Source organism: Musa acuminata, chromosome BXJ2-6, assembly GCF_036884655.1.
Source record: "Musa acuminata AAA Group cultivar baxijiao chromosome BXJ2-6, Cavendish_Baxijiao_AAA, whole genome shotgun sequence".
Lineage (NCBI taxonomy): Eukaryota > Viridiplantae > Streptophyta > Magnoliopsida > Zingiberales > Musaceae > Musa > Musa acuminata.
In genome coordinates this window covers 14,749,478-14,767,942 of record NC_088343.1, presented here as the reverse complement: position 1 = coordinate 14,767,942, position 18,465 = coordinate 14,749,478, and the positions used below count along the sequence as shown (strand labels likewise).

At 44.0% G+C, this 18,465-nt stretch overlaps 3 protein-coding genes and 1 non-coding gene across 4 annotated transcripts; all 4 read right to left on the bottom strand.

Annotated features, from left to right (window-relative positions):
• Nucleotides 1-4,180: 4,180 nt before the first annotated feature.
• On the bottom strand, nucleotides 4,181-10,210 carry LOC135613876 (putative clathrin assembly protein At1g03050). Its single transcript, XM_065110891.1, has 3 exons — nucleotides 9,374-10,210; nucleotides 8,194-9,279; nucleotides 4,181-4,533 (listed from the first exon to the last, which is right to left on the bottom strand). Exons 1-3 carry the CDS (start codon nucleotides 10,020-10,022, stop codon nucleotides 4,181-4,183), a joined length of 2,088 nt encoding a protein of 695 aa, XP_064966963.1. The 5' UTR covers nucleotides 10,023-10,210.
• Nucleotides 10,211-11,385: 1,175 nt separating this feature from the next.
• On the bottom strand, nucleotides 11,386-13,699 carry LOC135615055 (alcohol dehydrogenase 3-like). The gene is made up of 10 exons (XM_065113052.1): nucleotides 13,541-13,699; nucleotides 13,327-13,463; nucleotides 13,167-13,213; nucleotides 12,748-13,073; nucleotides 12,585-12,667; nucleotides 12,431-12,506; nucleotides 12,260-12,321; nucleotides 12,092-12,187; nucleotides 11,859-12,020; nucleotides 11,386-11,761 (listed from the first exon to the last, which is right to left on the bottom strand). The coding sequence occupies exons 1-10, from the start codon at nucleotides 13,575-13,577 to the stop codon at nucleotides 11,645-11,647; spliced, it is 1,143 nt and encodes a 380-aa protein (XP_064969124.1). The 5' UTR covers nucleotides 13,578-13,699; the 3' UTR covers nucleotides 11,386-11,644.
• On the bottom strand, nucleotides 11,442-11,513 carry TRNAT-UGU (transfer RNA threonine (anticodon UGU)). The gene has a single exon. It is a non-coding gene; the product is annotated as a tRNA-Thr (tRNA).
• A 2,180-nt stretch (nucleotides 13,700-15,879) lies between the features above and the next one.
• On the bottom strand, nucleotides 15,880-17,001 carry LOC135613525 (transcription factor HEC3-like). The gene has a single exon (XM_065110557.1). It carries the CDS (start codon nucleotides 16,839-16,841, stop codon nucleotides 16,173-16,175), a length of 669 nt encoding a protein of 222 aa, XP_064966629.1. The 5' UTR covers nucleotides 16,842-17,001; the 3' UTR covers nucleotides 15,880-16,172.
• Between the last annotated feature and the right edge of the window lie 1,464 nt (nucleotides 17,002-18,465).

Sequence of the window (18,465 nt, the reverse complement as noted above, 5' to 3'; positions counted from 1 at the left end):
TCCGTATATATATATACAAACAGACTCTTCCAACTATGATTCGAATGAGAATAATCAACGATTTGATGATTTCAAATCTAATGAGAATCCAAGTTCTCATTATTAAATAATAATAATAATAAATAGCTTAATAAATAACTAATTTGAAATAATAAATCAATTTTGATTTTTGTTTTTTCCAAAGTGAAAAAGAAGCCTCCTAACTCGCTACCAGCACACAATCCCATGGCTCTTCACCTTCACCGACCCCTCCTTCCTCTGGTGAACAACAAGATGCTTCTCCTCCATCAAATGCCTTTAGAACTCTTCCTTCTACCCTAGTTAGTGCCTCCTTCTCTAATGAACTTCGGAGCACAGTAGAAGGTCATGCCCTCCTCCTCTATCGACTCATGGAACTTCGACATCAATATTACTGTCAAAATCACTAAGATATATTTAAGTCATCGACTCAACAAAGGTATAACAAATAAGGGACAACTAGAAGATTTGTCTATACGATAATTTGTTTGGCAAAGTACCTTCTTTGGAGGTGATTGAGACAAACTTCCTGTCCTTTGACCTTGCAGGGGGATATTTTGTGCTTCTACTTTCGATCGGAGTAAGATAAGATGTGCATCCTCACGAGAGGCTCCTGGTTCCTCAAAGGTCATGCGGTCAACCTCTTTCCTTGGCACAGAGAACTTTCTAACCTCAAATGTCCATCATCCCAACCTGATTGTAACTCCCAGATCTACTGATCCAACTAAGGAAAAGATTTGCTTAAGTATCTATTATGCTTGATTACTTAATTTAGATTTCTTTTAAATCGTTGCTTAAGAGAATCTTTGAAGCTTTTATTTTTCCTAAGAGATTATGGATCGAAATGAAATTTAAAGAAGAAGATTGTATTGATTAAAACAATACACACTACTCCATATTTATACATGTTTAGAAGGGAGAATTTTCCTCAACGGAGGAGGGTTTTCCTTAACAAATTTATGATATCTAATCAAGTGGTTGGGGAAATCTTAGCTGTTATGGAGGTTGTTATCACGGGACATCTTGATTGTTATCATGTCCTTGCAAGATGGTGCTTTTATCTTGGACCGATGTAGCTCCGACATTGTCGCAATATATTATAAGAGTAGAGTTGATATTGATGCGAAGTTCCTGAGAAGATTCATGACCCAATTGAGTTCTGGCAATGGCATAGTATTCAGCTTCAATTGTAGAACGTACAACTGTCTTTTGCTTCTTGGAACTCCAACTAATTGGATTAGGTTTAAGGAAGAGAATATACTCCGATGTGGATGTTCTATCATCAAAATTTCTTGCCCAACCAGCATCAGCAAAGGTATGGAGATGAAGGGGGGAGTGTTTGCAAAAAAAGAGGCCATGATTGATAATCTCGTAAAGATATCGTAATATTCATTTGACTGCAGACTAATGCATAGTAGATGGTCGATGTATGAATTGGGATAATTTATTGACCGCAAATGAGATATCTGGACGGGTAAAAGATAAGTACTGTAAGGAGCCAAGGACTTGACGGTATTGAGTTGGGTTTGTAGTAGAGCTTTCATCATATGGTTTGAGCAACTCGCTAATAGATAGAGGTGTTGTAACTGTCTTTGTATCTTGCATGTTCGTTTTAGATAATAGATCTTCAACATACTTTCGTTGTAATAGAAAGAGCCTGGAAGATGTATATGTTGCTTCCACTCTCAAAATGCTTGATGAATGCCTTGATTTCCATAGGATTATTACCTGTGATAATAATATCATCCATATATACCAGAAGATATAATATATTACCACTTTAGTGACGAAGAAATAAGGAGATATCAGACTTAGAGTTGATGAAGCCAATTGATGCCAAAAACGAGCAAAGTTTAGTGTTCCAAGCTCTTGGAGCCTGCCAAAATCCATAAATAGCTTTTTGTAGTTTATAGACATGCTTTGGATATTGAGGGTGGATGAAGCTACGAGGCTGCTATATGAAGACATCATCAATTAGGGTCCCCTGTAGAAAGGCATTGTTAACGTCGAGTTGACGTAAATGCCAGCCTTTTGAGATGGACAAACTCAGAACAAGTCGGATTATTGTGGGTTTAATAACAGGGCTGATTGTTTCTGTGAAGTCAACACCAAGTGATTAATGAAACTCTTTAGCCACTAGACGCGCTTTATGTCTAGCTATGGATCCATCTAGGTTTTGCTTAATTTGAAAGACCCACTTACACCCGATAATATTTTGTGTGGGATAAGAGGGTACAAGGGTCCATGTAGAATTATAGAGGAGTGCATCATATTCTTCACACATGGCTTTACGCCAGTATAAAGATTTTTGGGCTTGAGTAATTGTGGTAGGTTCAGTGGTCTTTGACGAAGATGTTGTGATGGTATGTAAGTCAAGGATTTATCATGGTTTAAAGACACCACTTTTGGAGCATGTTGTCATTGGATGTCAAGGGGTTATAGAGGGTATTGTAGGTATGGGCGGTGGAGGGGCACAGATTAGGATAGGCTGAGAGACTTTAGTGTTATTGGTCTCAGAAGAGGATAAAGGTAGTGAATGTGATTCCGAGGGAATGCCTTCAGTCGTAGGAGAACCTCGTAAAGAAGAGAGAGGCACAATGGAGGGGGTGAGGAGCTATTGCAACTGGAGAAGGAGAGAGTGTGGATCCTGAGGAGAAGGATTGGATGATATTATAGGAGACTCGGTTGACGGGATTGATGGCGTACTCTAATGATGTATATGTGAAGGAGTAGGTCGCACAGCAGGAGACTCAGGGTTGTGAAATGAAAAGGTAATAACATGACGGGACATAAAGACTTTTCGAAATTTGGGTTCATAGCATCGAAAAGCATTATGGTCAAGGGAGTATCCAATGAAAATGCAAGGTTTAGATTTTGATGTTAACTTATGTAAGGCATAGTGACGGAGCCATAAATAACATAAACATCCAAACACTTTGAGTTTTTGAAGGTTTGGGGATTTGTGAAATAACTTTTCAAATGGTGACTTATTCTTAAGGACAAGAGCGAGCATACGATTAATAAGGTAGATGGCAGCTTGAAATACTGCAGTCCAAAAAGTTGGTGGCATAGAGGCTTGGTGTAGGAGTGTGAGGCCAGTTTCAACTATATGTCGATGTTTGCGTTCAGCAGAGCTGACGGGTTGAGGAGTGTGTGGAGGTGACTTGAGGTGTTGTATACCACAAGCCGATAGGCAGGATGTGAGGGCTTGATATTCACCGCCACCATCGTAGTAAACAGTTTTAATTTTAGACTGAAAAAAGTTCTCGCCCAATCTTCGAAAGTTGGTAAAGATTGTTGAAACTTCATATTTATGGTGAAGAGGGTATAACCATATGTATTTAGTGAAATAGTCTACAAAAATAATATAAAATCTGAATTTGTCAAAAGAAGTGATTGGAGCGGAGCCCCAAACATCAGTGTAAATATCCAAGGGGTTTAGAGCAAGATATGGAGGATTTTTCAAAGGGAAGTCTATGACTTTTATTACTTAAACAAGCATCACAATGAGTTATGATGTTATTAGTTGTAAGCGTAGGAAGAGAATATGGAAAAGCAATTTTTGCTGAATAAAAGTTGAGGGATGATCAAGACGACGATGCCACACATCAGTTGGAGCTACGACCGAAGAGTAGGCAGTGGGTTGGGTGATTTGTGGAACTAACGGTCACTCGTAAATATTGTCTTTACTCTGGCCTCGGACCAAGGGTGCCCCCGTGCTCAAATCCTTGACAAGAAAGAAGTTAGGAAAGAATTCAATTGAGGTATGATTCTGTTTGCAGAATTGAGAAATAGAAATGAGGTTTCGTTTGATATAGAGTGCACACAAAACATCATCTAGCATAAACGAAATGCTATGTGAATTAAGTATTGTGGAACCAGTATGAGTGGGGAGTCCGTTACTATCACCGATGATGATGTCTTCGTTTCCGCCATAATCGTTATGGATAGATAAGTTTTGTAAATCAGAGGTGATGTGATGAGATGCGTCAGAGTCCATAATCCAATTTTGATGACCAATAGTCGGAGTAGCTGTAAGATTTACGTGAGGCCAATGCGACAAAGGAGGAAGTCTGGGTCGAGTTCTACAGACTTTTGTAGAGTGGCCAACTTTGTTACATAGTTGGCAGACAACTCTTTATTGATTTGTGTGATCAGGACACTAGGGTTGAGGAAAATTGAAGTAGCTACCTTGATAGTTGTAATTGAAATGTTGAGGAGGGGAGGTTTGTTTGGAGCCCACAAGTGCAGGCATGCTGGCCAAACCTTTGTTGATAGATTTGTTGTACCAGTTGCTCTTCTTCTTAGATTGTTGACTAACTTGAGCTATAATGGATGGTCCTAGCAACTTGTTCTCATGCTTGAGATATATTTCATAGTCAGTCAACTTGTCATAGAGTTCTTCAAATGACACTAGTGAATCATATGCACGTATTGCTACTGTCAATTCCTTGTACTCGTCTCCTAGACCATTAAGGATATGAACAGTAACTTCTTCATCACTAAGGGGATGACCTATCAAGGCCAAGTTATCAGTGATAATCCTTATGTTATGTAGATAATCAACAATAGTATTTCCCTCTTGTTTTATCATCATAAGATTGGACATGAGACTAAGCATGTGAGTGCGGGAACGATTGGTTAGGGTGATTTGCAACTTGCACCAAGCTTTGGCAGTAGTGTCACATGAAAAAATGAGTGGGGCAAGGGATCCAGCGACCGAGGCTTGAATAGCTTGAAGAATGAGACAATCCTAGCGTAACCATAATTTGTGGTTCGAATTTGGTACCGGACTAGGTACGCCTGGGATGTTGAGCATCACCGGTAGATAACGAAGAGAGCCATCGACATAGCTTAAAAGATCATAGCCAAATAGTATATTAGATAATTAAGCACGCCAGGATGCGTAGTTGCCACCTTTAGATAATTAGAAAGGTATGAGGGTTGCTGCATTTATGGAGATAAGACATGTATGTGGGAAAGTACTGTGGTTCCTTGCAGAAACAATAATAGGAGCATCAAAGATAGATGATGAGGATATATGGAGGATATGTACTAATATGTGGGAGCAACTAGAAGTCTGCAACAATGACAATGATCAGGGAAAAAGAGGTGTTGGTGGCAAATGGGTTATGGGTTATGGTGGCAAATGGGTTGTGAGTTGTTGATCAATATTGTGTAAAGCTGCAGATCTTTGTGCAGCAGTGTTGTAGTCTCTATGCAACAGTTCTACAGTTGGGAACTTGGAAATGGTTCCAGATGCTGCTTGTTGAGGCGAAGGAGCAGGGGACAGCAACTTGGGAGAAGAGCAGATCATTGTTGCTGTAACTGCTGTGGTAGAGAGGGCTACTGTGGCAAGGACGGCGGCAGTGGCACTTCTCGCTCGAGCGAGATGCGGGAATGAGGAGGAGAGGTCGCTGGCTGGGGAGCAGTTGCAAGGCTGCGTCGGCTCTGTTTCTGCAGGAAGAGGCAGAGGAAGGGCAGTAGTAAAGAATGTTGTCAGTGGAGGGAGGAGAAGTGGGAGGATAAGAGGGCACGACATGGTGGCCCTTGTTCAGCTTTGAAGGAGGTCAATGCAATGATCCTGGAGGATGTCCGTAGAAAACGCTACAACGATAAGAGCTCGACGGAGGGGGGAGCGACTGAGATAGAATCGCGGTCATCTATTTCAAGATGTTTAGAAGTGACCTTCACGGCAAGAGCTCCGATACCATGATAGAAATAAAAAAAAATAGAAGATTATATTAATTGAAACAATACACACTATCATATATTTAGAAGGGAGAATTTTTCTCAACAGAGAAGGATTTTTCTTAACAGATTTAAGATATGTAGTTGGGGAGATATTGACTATTGTTGAGATTATTATTATGGGAGATCTTGACTGTTATCAGTCAATCAACATAACTAAAGCAAGCTGTTGGAGTAATGAAAGTCTAGAGAAAGCCTCACAATGAAATCTACCACAATTTCATGATCTAGTTTAACAAAATCAAGTCTAGAGAAAGCCTTACTCTCCATTTGTTGGTGAACTGATGCGTCGTGGCTAAGGAATCAGCACGACTTGGTCCATAGGTCGATGTCTGAAGTTCTCGGTTTGTTGGGAGAAGCGTTGGAGCTAACTGGATCAGGGGTCACGATGTTGATGCTATCTTCCGGGAGCACGTCTCTCGGTCAGGAAGCTGACGCCGTCTTCCGGGAGCATATCTCTCAATCAGGATGCTAAACGCCATCTTTGGGGGTGGTCGAGCTCCTGCACAAATGCCCTCATTGGGGGGTTCCCGACTTTAGCTCCCCGTAGATTAAATTAGTCGTTGTCTTTTTTCTCTCTTCCTTTTGCCGCCTCTAGTCAGATGTCGGCCAAGGGTTTTAATACTGCTGCTCAAGGATCGGTCGACCTGGTGCGATGGTCGACCCCCGAGTGATAAGATATTACCTTCGTGCGACTGTCACCCGGTATGCGGGGAGCAGCGCCATCTCAAGCTTTATGGGACGGGACTTGTCGAGGGGGTGCCTCCCTGTACGGGCTTCGATTCGACGTGAAAAATCAACCCTCATGTTGACTCGATAGGGGCGTGACATGACATGGTCGGGATCCAAAATGTACCCTATTATCTAGCACTGTCCTCAAGTCCCACCATTCTCTCACGATCTATTTTAACGAAACCAAGTCAAGACTATATTAAAGGGCCCTTCTCTTGTCGACGATATTAATCTAAGATCGTGACATGACCGAAGCGTATGCTTCGTCTTATCCTTATCTATCATTGAACCTATGTTGACTATAGTTTATCCCACAAATATCCCTCGAGCAGTCTCCACGCATTATGCACCTTCTCTTCTCTCTTGCTGCATAGTTTTAATGAAGTTAGAAGGAACCTTCGTTTATTTTCTATGAAGTTATTGTTTTGGTGATTAATTATAGAAATCTTATAAGGATATCAAAGAATATAAACTGATATATATATATATATATATATATATATATATATAATATATATATATATATATACCACTTTCTTTTGTTCCAAAATTTAAAACTTATTTTTATATTTTAAAATTAAATAAAATCATAATATCGGATGGTATAAACTCGATACAAATAGAGATTTAATATATTTTTTACTCTTAACGTAGTCCTTTAAAGTTCAAAAAATAACCTGAAAATTAGGCTCTAAAGTGGATTTATAAAGTAGAAAAATAATATTTACATCAAAAAATTAGATTTATATTTATCTTTTATAATTGACTCTCTACTGATCGTCGATGGTTAGATAAATATCTTATGTATCAAGAATAATTTTTATTTAAATTTTACTGATGTGATATTTTTGTAGGATAATTTTTTTTCTTTTTTTATAATATAACTATCATGTATCGAGTTTCGGATTCAAATAAATATTCATAAGATATCTCAAATTGGTAATTAGATGGGATATCCTCAACCCCTTCGTAGGTGTGAAAACATTTCAAGGACAGTTGTGGGAAGCACTTCCAATGGTTGCCGCGAGTCTCTTCCCGTCTAATAATTGCTTCATTTCCTGATGTGACCAAACTACCCTCCCTACCTTACTTGTCAGCATCACCACCGTTGGCCTTTTCACAAAGGTGAAGGAGTAGATTCTGATCTCCATCGCATATCATTGCTGTAAAAGGGGAGATAAAAAGAAGGGCGTGATGGTCACGTGAGAAGCCTAATTTGGTAATTTCAATAAAAGAGGAATCTGGTCATCCTAATCCTCCAACGGGATGGTATGTGATGCATGCATGCGAGCGCATGTGGGGCATGGAGAGCCCGGATCATGTCGATGATGATGATGATGATGATGATGGTGTTCTGTCTACATCCCCGATGTCATTACGTCAAGCCTTGAGTTGCCGCAAATAAGGGCATTGCCGGATCCAATTCGAATAGGATGGATCCACCAAGGATCCGAAGCCAAATCCCGAAAGGATCTGTATGTATCATCATAAATATCCCTACGCATTAAGATGATTCACATATGTTCCACGTATGATCATTAATAGTGAACATAAGTATACCTGAGAAAGCACTATCACATCCTATGATCACCATTACAAGGTTGCGACAACTTAGGCGCATCATCATGCAGGAAAAGATCATACAGCTAACTTATCATCTTAAACTATTTCAGAACATACGAGCATACGCACCTGTCGGATAAGCGGCAGGAGGAAACTGCTGCTGCAGCTTGGCCAACGCTAGCTGGCCTTGCATTCCATCCTTAGAGTACTGCTTCCACAGCTGCTGCTCCTCCACGAGCAGATGCTGCTTCCTCTCCATCTCAGACATCTGGACGTAGGAGGGCGGTGGCACCATCAGCGACGCCGCGAACGGATCCCGGCCACCGCTGGTCGTGCCGCCTTCAAGCGGGGCCGGCAATGCCAGCACTGGCTGTGGTGCAGGCGCATGGACCACGACGCTACTCCCACTCCCGCTACCCAAGTGTCCGTGGCCCACGGCGGCCTGCGCCTGGTTGTACATTCCGTCCAGCAGCATCATGTCGAAGCCGCCGCCGAAAGACGCTTTCTGGCCAGACAGATTGCTCGACGTCTGGACCAATGCCGTCTCCCAGTCCGACGAGTTGTCGTTGTTCGTGAACGCCTCCCATTTAGGCGCTGCGTCCGCCATGTTGCCGTCGAACAGCGCCAGTGCCAGCATGTCCCCGTGTTCCTCGCTGGTCATCGCGTCTTCCTTCAAGTTCAGCAAATCTGCTTCTGCTTCTTCCTCTTCTTGCTTCTCATCTGCGACGTCAGTCTTAACCTCGGCGACCGCATGCTCCTCCTTCGTATCTTCGGTGTCGTCCTCCGGCTCGGGCGATGACTCGACAGCGTTCATGTTGTGTTCGGGCTCTTCCTCGGGAGGTTTGGCGTCGTCGGATGCGTCGCGGTCCGCCTCGAGGCTGCGCTGCCGCTTGGTGTGGGTCAGGGCGGCCTTGTCGCGGATGAACTCGTCCATGATGTCGAGCTTCTTGGTCGTGATGCGCTCGACCTCGGGGTACTCGGAGGAGCGGCAGATGCCGGCGGACTTGGACCAGCCATAGAAGACTTCGAGCTCGTCGAACTGCTTGGAGAGGCGGGAGAAAATGTCGTGCACCCGAATGCAATCGGGGACTTGGAGCTCCATGAAGCGATCGACGAAGATGCTCATAATGTCGGCGAGATCCAAGTAGATCTGGAAGCTCTCCTTCACCAGCGGGTAAAGCGCCACGGCCACGATGCGGTTGTGTTTCGCTGCACCTACATGTATATATTGACCGAGGAGGAACGCATTAGCCCGTCGAACGAAACCCAAAACTGATCGGCCTCCTCTTACACCATGGCTATGCCACACCTGTAGGCCGGCACGCGAGGAAGCGTTCCAAAAGTTGCTGAAGCTGCTGCGTCCTGGTAAAGATCCGTTCGGTCTTCATCTCCCTCACAGGCGTCGGCTTAGATGTCGATGCCGCAGCTGCCTTCTCATCCTCCTCCTCCTTGTAGATGTTGCTCCTGCTGCCCCGCCGCTTGCGGCGGCCATGCATCCTGTAGTCCAGCCGCTCGTCCAGGTAGAGCGCGTACGTCCTCACGAAAGCGGAGAAGTCCCAGGCGTCGGACCTCGATGTGTCCCTGAAGTCGGACATGTTGAGCATCCGCGTGCCCCGGCGCGTGGCGAAGAAGATCTCCTGCTCATACGCCGGGTCGCCCTCGGAGAGGAGGCGGTGGATGAGGATGAGGGTCTTGAGGGCCACCGCCCAGCTCCGGGTCTTGCCTAACCGCCGCGACAGCAACGACACGCACGCGCCGATGTAGGCCCGGGAGTAGCACGTCAGGCTCAGGATCTCCCGTACGTGCTTCTCCTCGGCCGGGAACTCGTTGTGCCGCGTCGCCTTCACGATGGTCACGTCCAGTTCCGACATCGTCGTGCTGTTGCTCACCTTCGCCAGGCCGATGCTCGTCTGGTCCTTCACGGCCCCTAGTGCCATTCGGAGCCTACTGGGCGCCATGGCTCCTCCTTATATCTCCGGTATCTTTCTCGTCTTGTCACTTACAAGCACCACCAACATGACAGATGAATGGAAGACGGTGAGATCGATGTAGACACACGCAGAAGTGAGAGAGACGAGACACATACGTACATAGCGTAGGCGAGGAGGAAAGGATGCGAAGAGGAAGGGAGACGGCCAAGCTATTCTACGAGAGCAGGGAACCCGAGGAGCCGCACGAAACTCGAAGCTAAGTCCTCCGTGAACCGTCCATCCCACTCTTGTATTAAATCTCATCCGTCCACTGGCTTTGGTAAGAAATAAATATCATTTGATCAGAATCAAACGGACGGTTGAGATCGGAGCATTCCGTGCTCCGTAGAATTTGCATCCGGAACAGGGGGACAACCGTTGGCTGGTAGAAGAACTCCCGTCCGTTGAGCGGAGGTGTTGTTTACCTCCTCCCCAGTCTTCGCCTTTGACGAGTTCCGCTTCCGCTGCACCAGTTGTCGGGCCAAGGCGACGTTCTATGGACGAAGGGAGCCCAGGCCCAGGAAATCCATCATCATCATCATCATCGCCAATCTACTCTTTATCGACGACGAACTGGTTTTTATGGTCAGCGGCAGCACATCAGACGCACTATTTTCCCATGTTTCATATGAATTCTGACAAACTATTTGAACCATAAGGTTTCTTCTTTTGCATTGTAAGGAGACAGAGGAAGCATTACAAAATTTCAACTGCAAGGAGATGATAGCATCTGACTTCAATTGATGTCTTCAGTAACACAAACAATACTAAACACCTCAGAGTTGACGAATAAGCGTACGGCAATGCGAAATGTAAAACCAGAGCAGCTCACAAAAGACATTAGAACATCGATGCTACAGCCAAACCAACAGAGATCTACAAATGATCTCCATAGCAGTCTAAATCAATCGACGCATAAAGACCTCACCAATTAGTGATCAATACATAAGCCCTAAATTATCAGAGCGGCCGACTTCAATCTACGTGATTGGATGACCAAATTACTCGGCAAAGCCCAATATCGTAACAAGCAATGAGAGAAGACGACACGGATCGCAGATCGATCGAGGAAATGAGAAGGCGATTGCAAGACAGAGAGGTTGAGAATTACGAACACACACTTGGGGGGAACCCAATGGAAGCGGAGGATGACGGCCCGCAAGTAGAGATGATGGAATGGCGGTGGGGGTTTTATATATGGAGTAGTCACTATTATCGCTAAGTTCCATTTAGTGATAATAGTCAACAAATTCATGAATCTAATTTATATTTATAATATATTATATCCTTACACAATTTTCTCTCCTTTTTTAATTTAGTTTAACATAATATTTTAAGTAAATAATGACTGTAGTCAATAATGACTCTTATTTATTCAATATTAACAAAAAAAGGCAAAATACACAATGCCCCCATGCAGGATCGAACTACAGACCTTCAGTTTACAAGACTGACGCTCTACCACTGAGCTATAGGGGCAACTTGCATTATTTACAGCAAGCATTAATTACAGAAATATAAATATACTCCATTTTAGTCAAAGTCAAAGGCAAGGTAATTGAGGTTCTACGGCATGTAGCTGCATCCTGGAGGAAGGAGGAGGACAAGCGTCAGCCGTCCATGCGGATGATGCACCTGAGGCTGGCCCCTTGGAGCATGTAGTCGAATGCCTTGTTGATCTCTGAGAAGGTCACTTCATGCGTGATGAACTTCTCCAACTCTATCTCCTGCACAATACAAACATAGCCAACGGTTGCTCCTTCAATCCATTACCATTAGAGTGATAGAGAGAAAGAGAGAGGCTTCGGCAACGAGTGTACCTACCTTGTTCATGTATCTCTCAACCACTGAGGGGAGATCAGATCGAGGTTTGTAGTTCCCGAAGAAAGTCCCCTTGAGGGTCCTTTCGTTCAAGAAATTAACAGGATGAGTCTTGAGGACAGCGTCTTTATGAGGCACACCAACCAGCACAGCCACTCCCCAACCCTGGGCAATGTTAGAGGCACCGATGTCAGAGTGCTTCCAGGTATGAGCTCAAAGAGTTCAAAGCTTCTTACATCATGAACGCACTCGAACGCAGATATCATGGCGTCGATGTTCCCGGTGCACTCCACGCTCCGGTCGGCTCCACCGCCGGTCATTTCAGCAATCACCTGGAGCAAAGAATCGAACTCTATTGTACCTTAAGCTCATACTACGCAAGAAGTGCTAAGAAGATCACAAACCTCCTGAACAGGTCTGTCATAGTCTTTTGGATTCACGAATTCGTTGACTCCAAACTTCTTGGCTGGTAAAACAGAGCAACAAGTAGTCCATTGAATGAAAATTTGCAGTCATGATCGACTTAGAGAGAGAGAGAGAGAGAGAGAGAGAGAGAGATTGATTTGATTCATTACCTTCTTCAAATCTCTTGGGGTTCACATCAACTCCAATGATCCTTGAAGCCCCTGAGACTCTTGCACCTTCCGCGGCCTACCAATACAAATTTGTGTCAGCAAGTTGAAGCTGCCGAGCAAGATAGGACAGAGAGGAGGAGAAAGTGAAGCTCACAGCAAGGCCTACTGCACCCAGTCCGAAAACTGCCACCGTCGAGCCCTTCGTTGGTTTGGCGACATTGACAGTGGCACCAAAGCCTAAGAGCAGAAGAATGATCATCCAAGGAATTGATCATATGAGTGCATTGAACTAAAACTGGAAGTGGAAGTGGTCTCACCAGTTGAGAAGCCGCAGCTGAGCACGCACACTTTGTCGAGGGGGGCCAAGGGATTGATCTTGGCGACGCAGCCGCTGTGGACGACGGTGTACTCGCTGAAGGTGGAGGTGCCAAGGAAGTGGTTGATGGGCTTGCCTTTGATGGTGAACCTCGACTGGCCATCGCTGAGCATCACTCCCCTGTCGGTGTTTATCCTCAGGAGGTTGCACATGTTGCTCTCTTCGGACAAGCAGTGAGCACATTCTTTGCATTCTCCTGTGAAGACCGGGAGGACATGATCTCCTGGTGCCAGATCCGTCACTCCCTCTCCAACACTCTCTACGATCCTAATCACCAAACACATGGAAGCTGAGGTGAAATGGTGCTGAAAGTAATTGATGCTGAGAAACAAAGAGGGAAGGGATGAAATGTAGCAGTACCCTGCTGCCTCATGGCCCAAGATTCTTGGAAAGATTGGTTTTTGACCCTACAAGAAATGAAAGAATGCCAATTAGAATTCAGACGACAAATTTATATGAAAATTCGAAGAAAAAGAGATGTATTTGATCATTGGAAAGAGAATCTGCAAGATACACCTACCTTGGCTTCCCAGAAGTAAACATCAGTGTGGCAGAGTGATGTGTACAGGATCTTCAATCGAACCTCCAACGCCTGAGGTGGTGCCACCTCCACCTCTTCGATCACCAATGGCTTCCCTGCCTCCCATGCAACAGCAGCTACACACAAAAGAAACGTGAGTTGTGTCTGACAGCACAGAGACAAGAAAGGTGTATCTTCAATAGAGGATACGAACCTCTGCATTTTATGACCTGCCCAACTGTGCTCTCCATCTCTCTCCAACACTTGGCGATCACTTCCCACAAGCTTTTCTCTCTCTTTAGCTAACTTGGTGAGGAATGGAGGTGCGGACAAGCCTTTTATAGCCAGAGAAATACATAGCACTTAACGATTGCTTTTCTTTACCATCTCTGGAATCACAAATACCATGGCCTGTGAATGAAACCAGAGTTTGTATCCGCTGCTCTTCCACTAGCTTTTATCGACCATATTACTTCTCTAAGACAGAGTCAATGGCTTGAATTGTAGGGGTTGCGAGTTTGTCCCATTGAGAAGAGTATAATAAGATGCACCACGAGATGGTGCCCTTTGAAACCAGAAACCACTTACAGACACTTGATTCCATTGCTTCTGGTTTGTGTTGGTCAAAGGTGAATGGAAGGAGGAGGAATTGATTGGGTCCTGCTGCCCGTTAAACCATCAAACAAAATGCAGTCTGGGGGAATAGGACAAGGACCTACCTTGTTAGAATATTCTGTCAAGAGGAGGTCTTTGGTTTGATCATTTGCCTTAATGGCTAATTTTTCCCTCTTCTTCCATTAAAGAACCATCAAAACTTGGTGCAGCTCAAGGTCATAGCAGAGCATTTTCTCACTCCCTATTCCATGTTACTGTTACATCAACAACATCATCGTCATCATCATCATCTTCAACACTTCCATGATCAAACGAGTTGGAAGCAGCCACAACGAAGCACAGATGAAGCCTCCTGTTTCCAGATACCACTTAGGAGTAGGTGCTTTGGAACAGCCAATGAAAGCTTGTATGATAGATTAGTTTATGTATGTCTCTGGCGTCCACTGTCAATTATTCTATGACAAAAATGGGGAATCTACCAGCTAAGGAAACAATGGATCTGGCACTGGTGCAGCTGGAAAAGAACCATCGGCTGTGTGCATGTCAGGATATCGACGAGTGGGAGCAGAAGGTGAATGGGCAATAAAATATATGAGGCACAAAACTTCCAAATCTTGACCACATCATCTCTGGAATAGTTTAGATCAATGATAGACTTTGGTCAGAACTCCCGAAGTATCAAAAGCAGAGCTCTATGCCTCATCAGAGGATGCCTCCTGTCTTTATCTTGGAGCTGAGTCAAGGTAAAATAATACTGTTCTAGCAGTCAAGCATAAGTAATTCAAGTTACTCATGTAGCTGAGCTTTGATGTATCAACTTCTGCTTGTGGTAGCCCTCTTCACTACGAGTTCTTTCGATCCACTTCAAGAAATTTCTGCAAATGTGAGATCTTTCATATGCTTTCATGCTGCAATGCCATATTTCTCATGTGCCCTAAACTTCCAGATGAACTATGAACTCTGCTGTCAAAGCATGCATATTTCATTCTCTGTGATGGCTGTAAGCTGACATTAATTCTTCCAACCTCATACTTGACTTGAAAAAGAAGAGAGAAAAAGGATGAAAGCATATGAAAGATCTCACATTTATAGTTCTTCATCAGTTTCTCATCATCGGCATCTACAGAGATTGATTGCCTCATAAAAAATGTTATCTATACTATATTTCAATTACACACCATCTAGCTTCGCACATTACAGAACAAAACCACGAACATTAAATTCTCAGTTGACCTTTGCTACTTCATATCATCTCCAGCATCAGCTGCTGACAAACGTTGACCATTTCAACAGCCGTCGTTGGACGAGACGCTTTGGAGTTCTGCTGCCTTCCCCTTCTTTTATCTTTGTGACCTTTAAACCTTCTAACTTTCTGTCATTTCAACAGCGTCGGCTCCAAGGAGTGCACATACTATACGTATCATCGTTGTCATTTGACGTCCTTCACTGTCCAGCATTGCGGACGTATTGTATGCCTGTGTGTGCCTGAGACAAACGGCTTCATCTACAATGTATTGGATCACCTTCTCTCTCTGCTAGTGAGTGCATGTGAAGAACTATCTACAGAATATCTATACTAATATATAATATCAGAATCACTGTTGGTGTAGGGTTTCAAGTTCCCATGCAAGTTTCCTTTGGTAAAAAGACAAAGGGTGACTCATTTGTTTCCGTCTCGTTATACATATGATTCTCATGCATATGATATCTTCTCTTGTCGAACACTTAGTGTACGTAGATTTCTTCTTACATGTACGTGTAATGCGTCAATTTGAGAAACATTTTGTTCTTTTCTCCTTCTCTTCTTTCCCGAGGAAGAAACACTCCTCAACTAACGTCCAACATAGCAATCATTAGTTGTAACATCAAACAATGCAGATGATCATACATATATGTGAGCATATATATATATATATATATATATATATATATATTCTTATGGCTTGCACATCGAAGCAGTCATACACTGACGTGAGCCAAAGGCCAGTGTTATCATGAGACCATCGACCAGACTGTAACACACATGAAGAAGAGCAGAATGTAAAAGAAGGAGAGCACGCAGAAGCAAACTATGATCAAATAGAAGTTCTATGTACACCTTCCAAGCTACCACCTTGTTTATATGCTACGTTGTTTGGATTGCACCTCGACTACAACATTGCAGGGAATTATGAGCTAAATTACCAGCTATCAATCGTTTCCATCCAGGCTTCGTACTGACCTCTCGAAGCTTAGTGCCTGGGCTGGTGGGCACCCTGCTCACCGAAGCCGAACCCTAGTCCCAGTGGAGCTCTCATGGCGGAGGATGAGGAGGAGGGCGAAGAAGAGGCACGAGCCTCAGCCGTCGCGGGCCACTCCACGGCTCCGACGACGGTCCCGTCGACCACCCCGATCTGCGCTGCTGGTGGCTGAGGGTTGGACTGCAGATCATGCACCTGCCTCTTGAGGAACTTGACGTACCGAATGGCCTCGTCGAGCATGGAGGCGGTGTCCATCTTGGTGCCCCCCGGGACGAGCCGCTGGAGGATGCGGATCCTCTCGCTGATCCGCTCGCGCCGGTGACGCGCCGCCACGCTCTGCGGGTCGTCGCTGATCCGCACGTTGCGCCGCATGGGCTTCTTGATGGTGGAGGGGTCGATGTCCACCGGCTGCATGGCGGCGATCCTGTACATCATCTCCTTCATGGCCCCCAGAGCTTCCTCTTCCTCTTCCTGCTCCCCTTCCCTCCCTCCTTGGACGCTGGCATGGGTGTTAGCAAAGCTCGGAGAATTGACGTGGGGCTGGAATGGGTCAGCAGTCTGAAACAATTCCAAAGGGGTGTGATCAAAGGGGAATTGACTCCCCATGCTCACCTCAAGTTCCCAAGAGCCACCATTGTTGCTACTAATGTTATTCTCCATAAAGAACAGTCGATGGCATTGGTCTTGTGCCAAGAAAGAGATGTGAGTAGGAGGAGAGGGAGGGGGGGAGAAAGGAGAGAATATATGGAGATTGAGGACACCGCTGTTGATCCAAGAAACCTAACAAAGTGGACCTTATATAACCCAAAGGAGCTATAGACCAAATTTATTGGGTGCGAGGGAAGGGTAGGGGAAGATAGGAGGGAAGGGCTTTAATGCACTGAGACTTCTGTAGAGCTTTTTGCCATAGGATGTGGGACATGTTTTGTTTCTTGTTTGCTGAATTGGATGTAGTGAGGGCAATAAAATAATGGAACGGTAGAGCGAGATAGGGAAGCCACCAAATGATCGATGGTACAGCTGTGCTCCTCGTGAAAGCTCGCAGGCTTTTCCACATCCCTAGGGTTTCTCTCTCTCTCTCTCTCTCTCTCTCTCTCTCTCTCTCTCTCTCTCTCAAGCACACACACACACGCACACAGACGACTCTTCTCTTAACGAGTGACGAACGCAAGCATTGAATTCCAAGGCTTCCTTGGATCCAAACTAAACCTTCTGCACTGTGTCACATGTCATGCCTTTTCCATTCTTCTTGTCCATTCATGCTGCTGAAACACTCTCTCTTTACGAAGAGAATACCACCTTTCAGATCACATCGAGGAACAATGATCTCTCGAAGAAAAAAGGATAATTATAATTATTTTTGAACGGTACTGATCTTTTATTTCGTCACAAAAAGATCGAGACAAAAATGACATCTCATCTACCTGTTTATTTTCTCTGTGTGTCAATTCAGAAAAGAAGTTGTTGCGATTGCTGTGTCAATGAAACATAAAGTACTGAGTCTAATTGAAGGCAGTCACTCAGTGGAAGAAAAAGTCCCTCATTCAATCAACAATCAATGAGATTTTTACTGCACATGGAAAGTACAAGTAAAGTTGGAAGGGAAATTAATATGAACAGAGACAGTCGTCTCTAATGCCATTGCAGCAACAGTAGCATCACAAGCCATTTGACGAACCACTGAACTAATTACAGATTTAGTAGAACAATGCTTTTATGAGCTAATTTCTTTCACAACTGATCAACAATTTCATTGTTTCAAGCCAATTTATGATAATGTGCTTACTGCATTACGATATGATGCATGATCGGGAAGTCAACTTATGGGAATAAACTTCTCAGGTAACACTTAGAACGCTATGATCAACCTGTTGAAATCCAAGCATGATCTAAACCTTCGATTGTGTCATGTTACATTATTAAGCGAAATGAATCTTCGACGACAAGAAGAAGGCCGATAAGAAGGTGACATTATATTTGGTTGATGAAAGCTCAAGTCTAGGATTTAAAGTTGGAACAATTCATGACTGAGAGAGCAACACGACACCCATTTGTGTCACATAAGATCATAGATTGAGATTCACCATCAGGAGTAAGAAATAAATTTCGATATTCTCAATGACCTAATTAAAAGCTGAAGTCGACAGAGAACAATAGAATTCACTGCATGTCGATTATATGGCTACATTCCAATAAACAAGGTGCCGAAAAACTTCTTTGCAGCCCAGAGATTAGATCAAGTAACAAAAAAAATTCATAGATCACAAGCTAATATCATAATAAT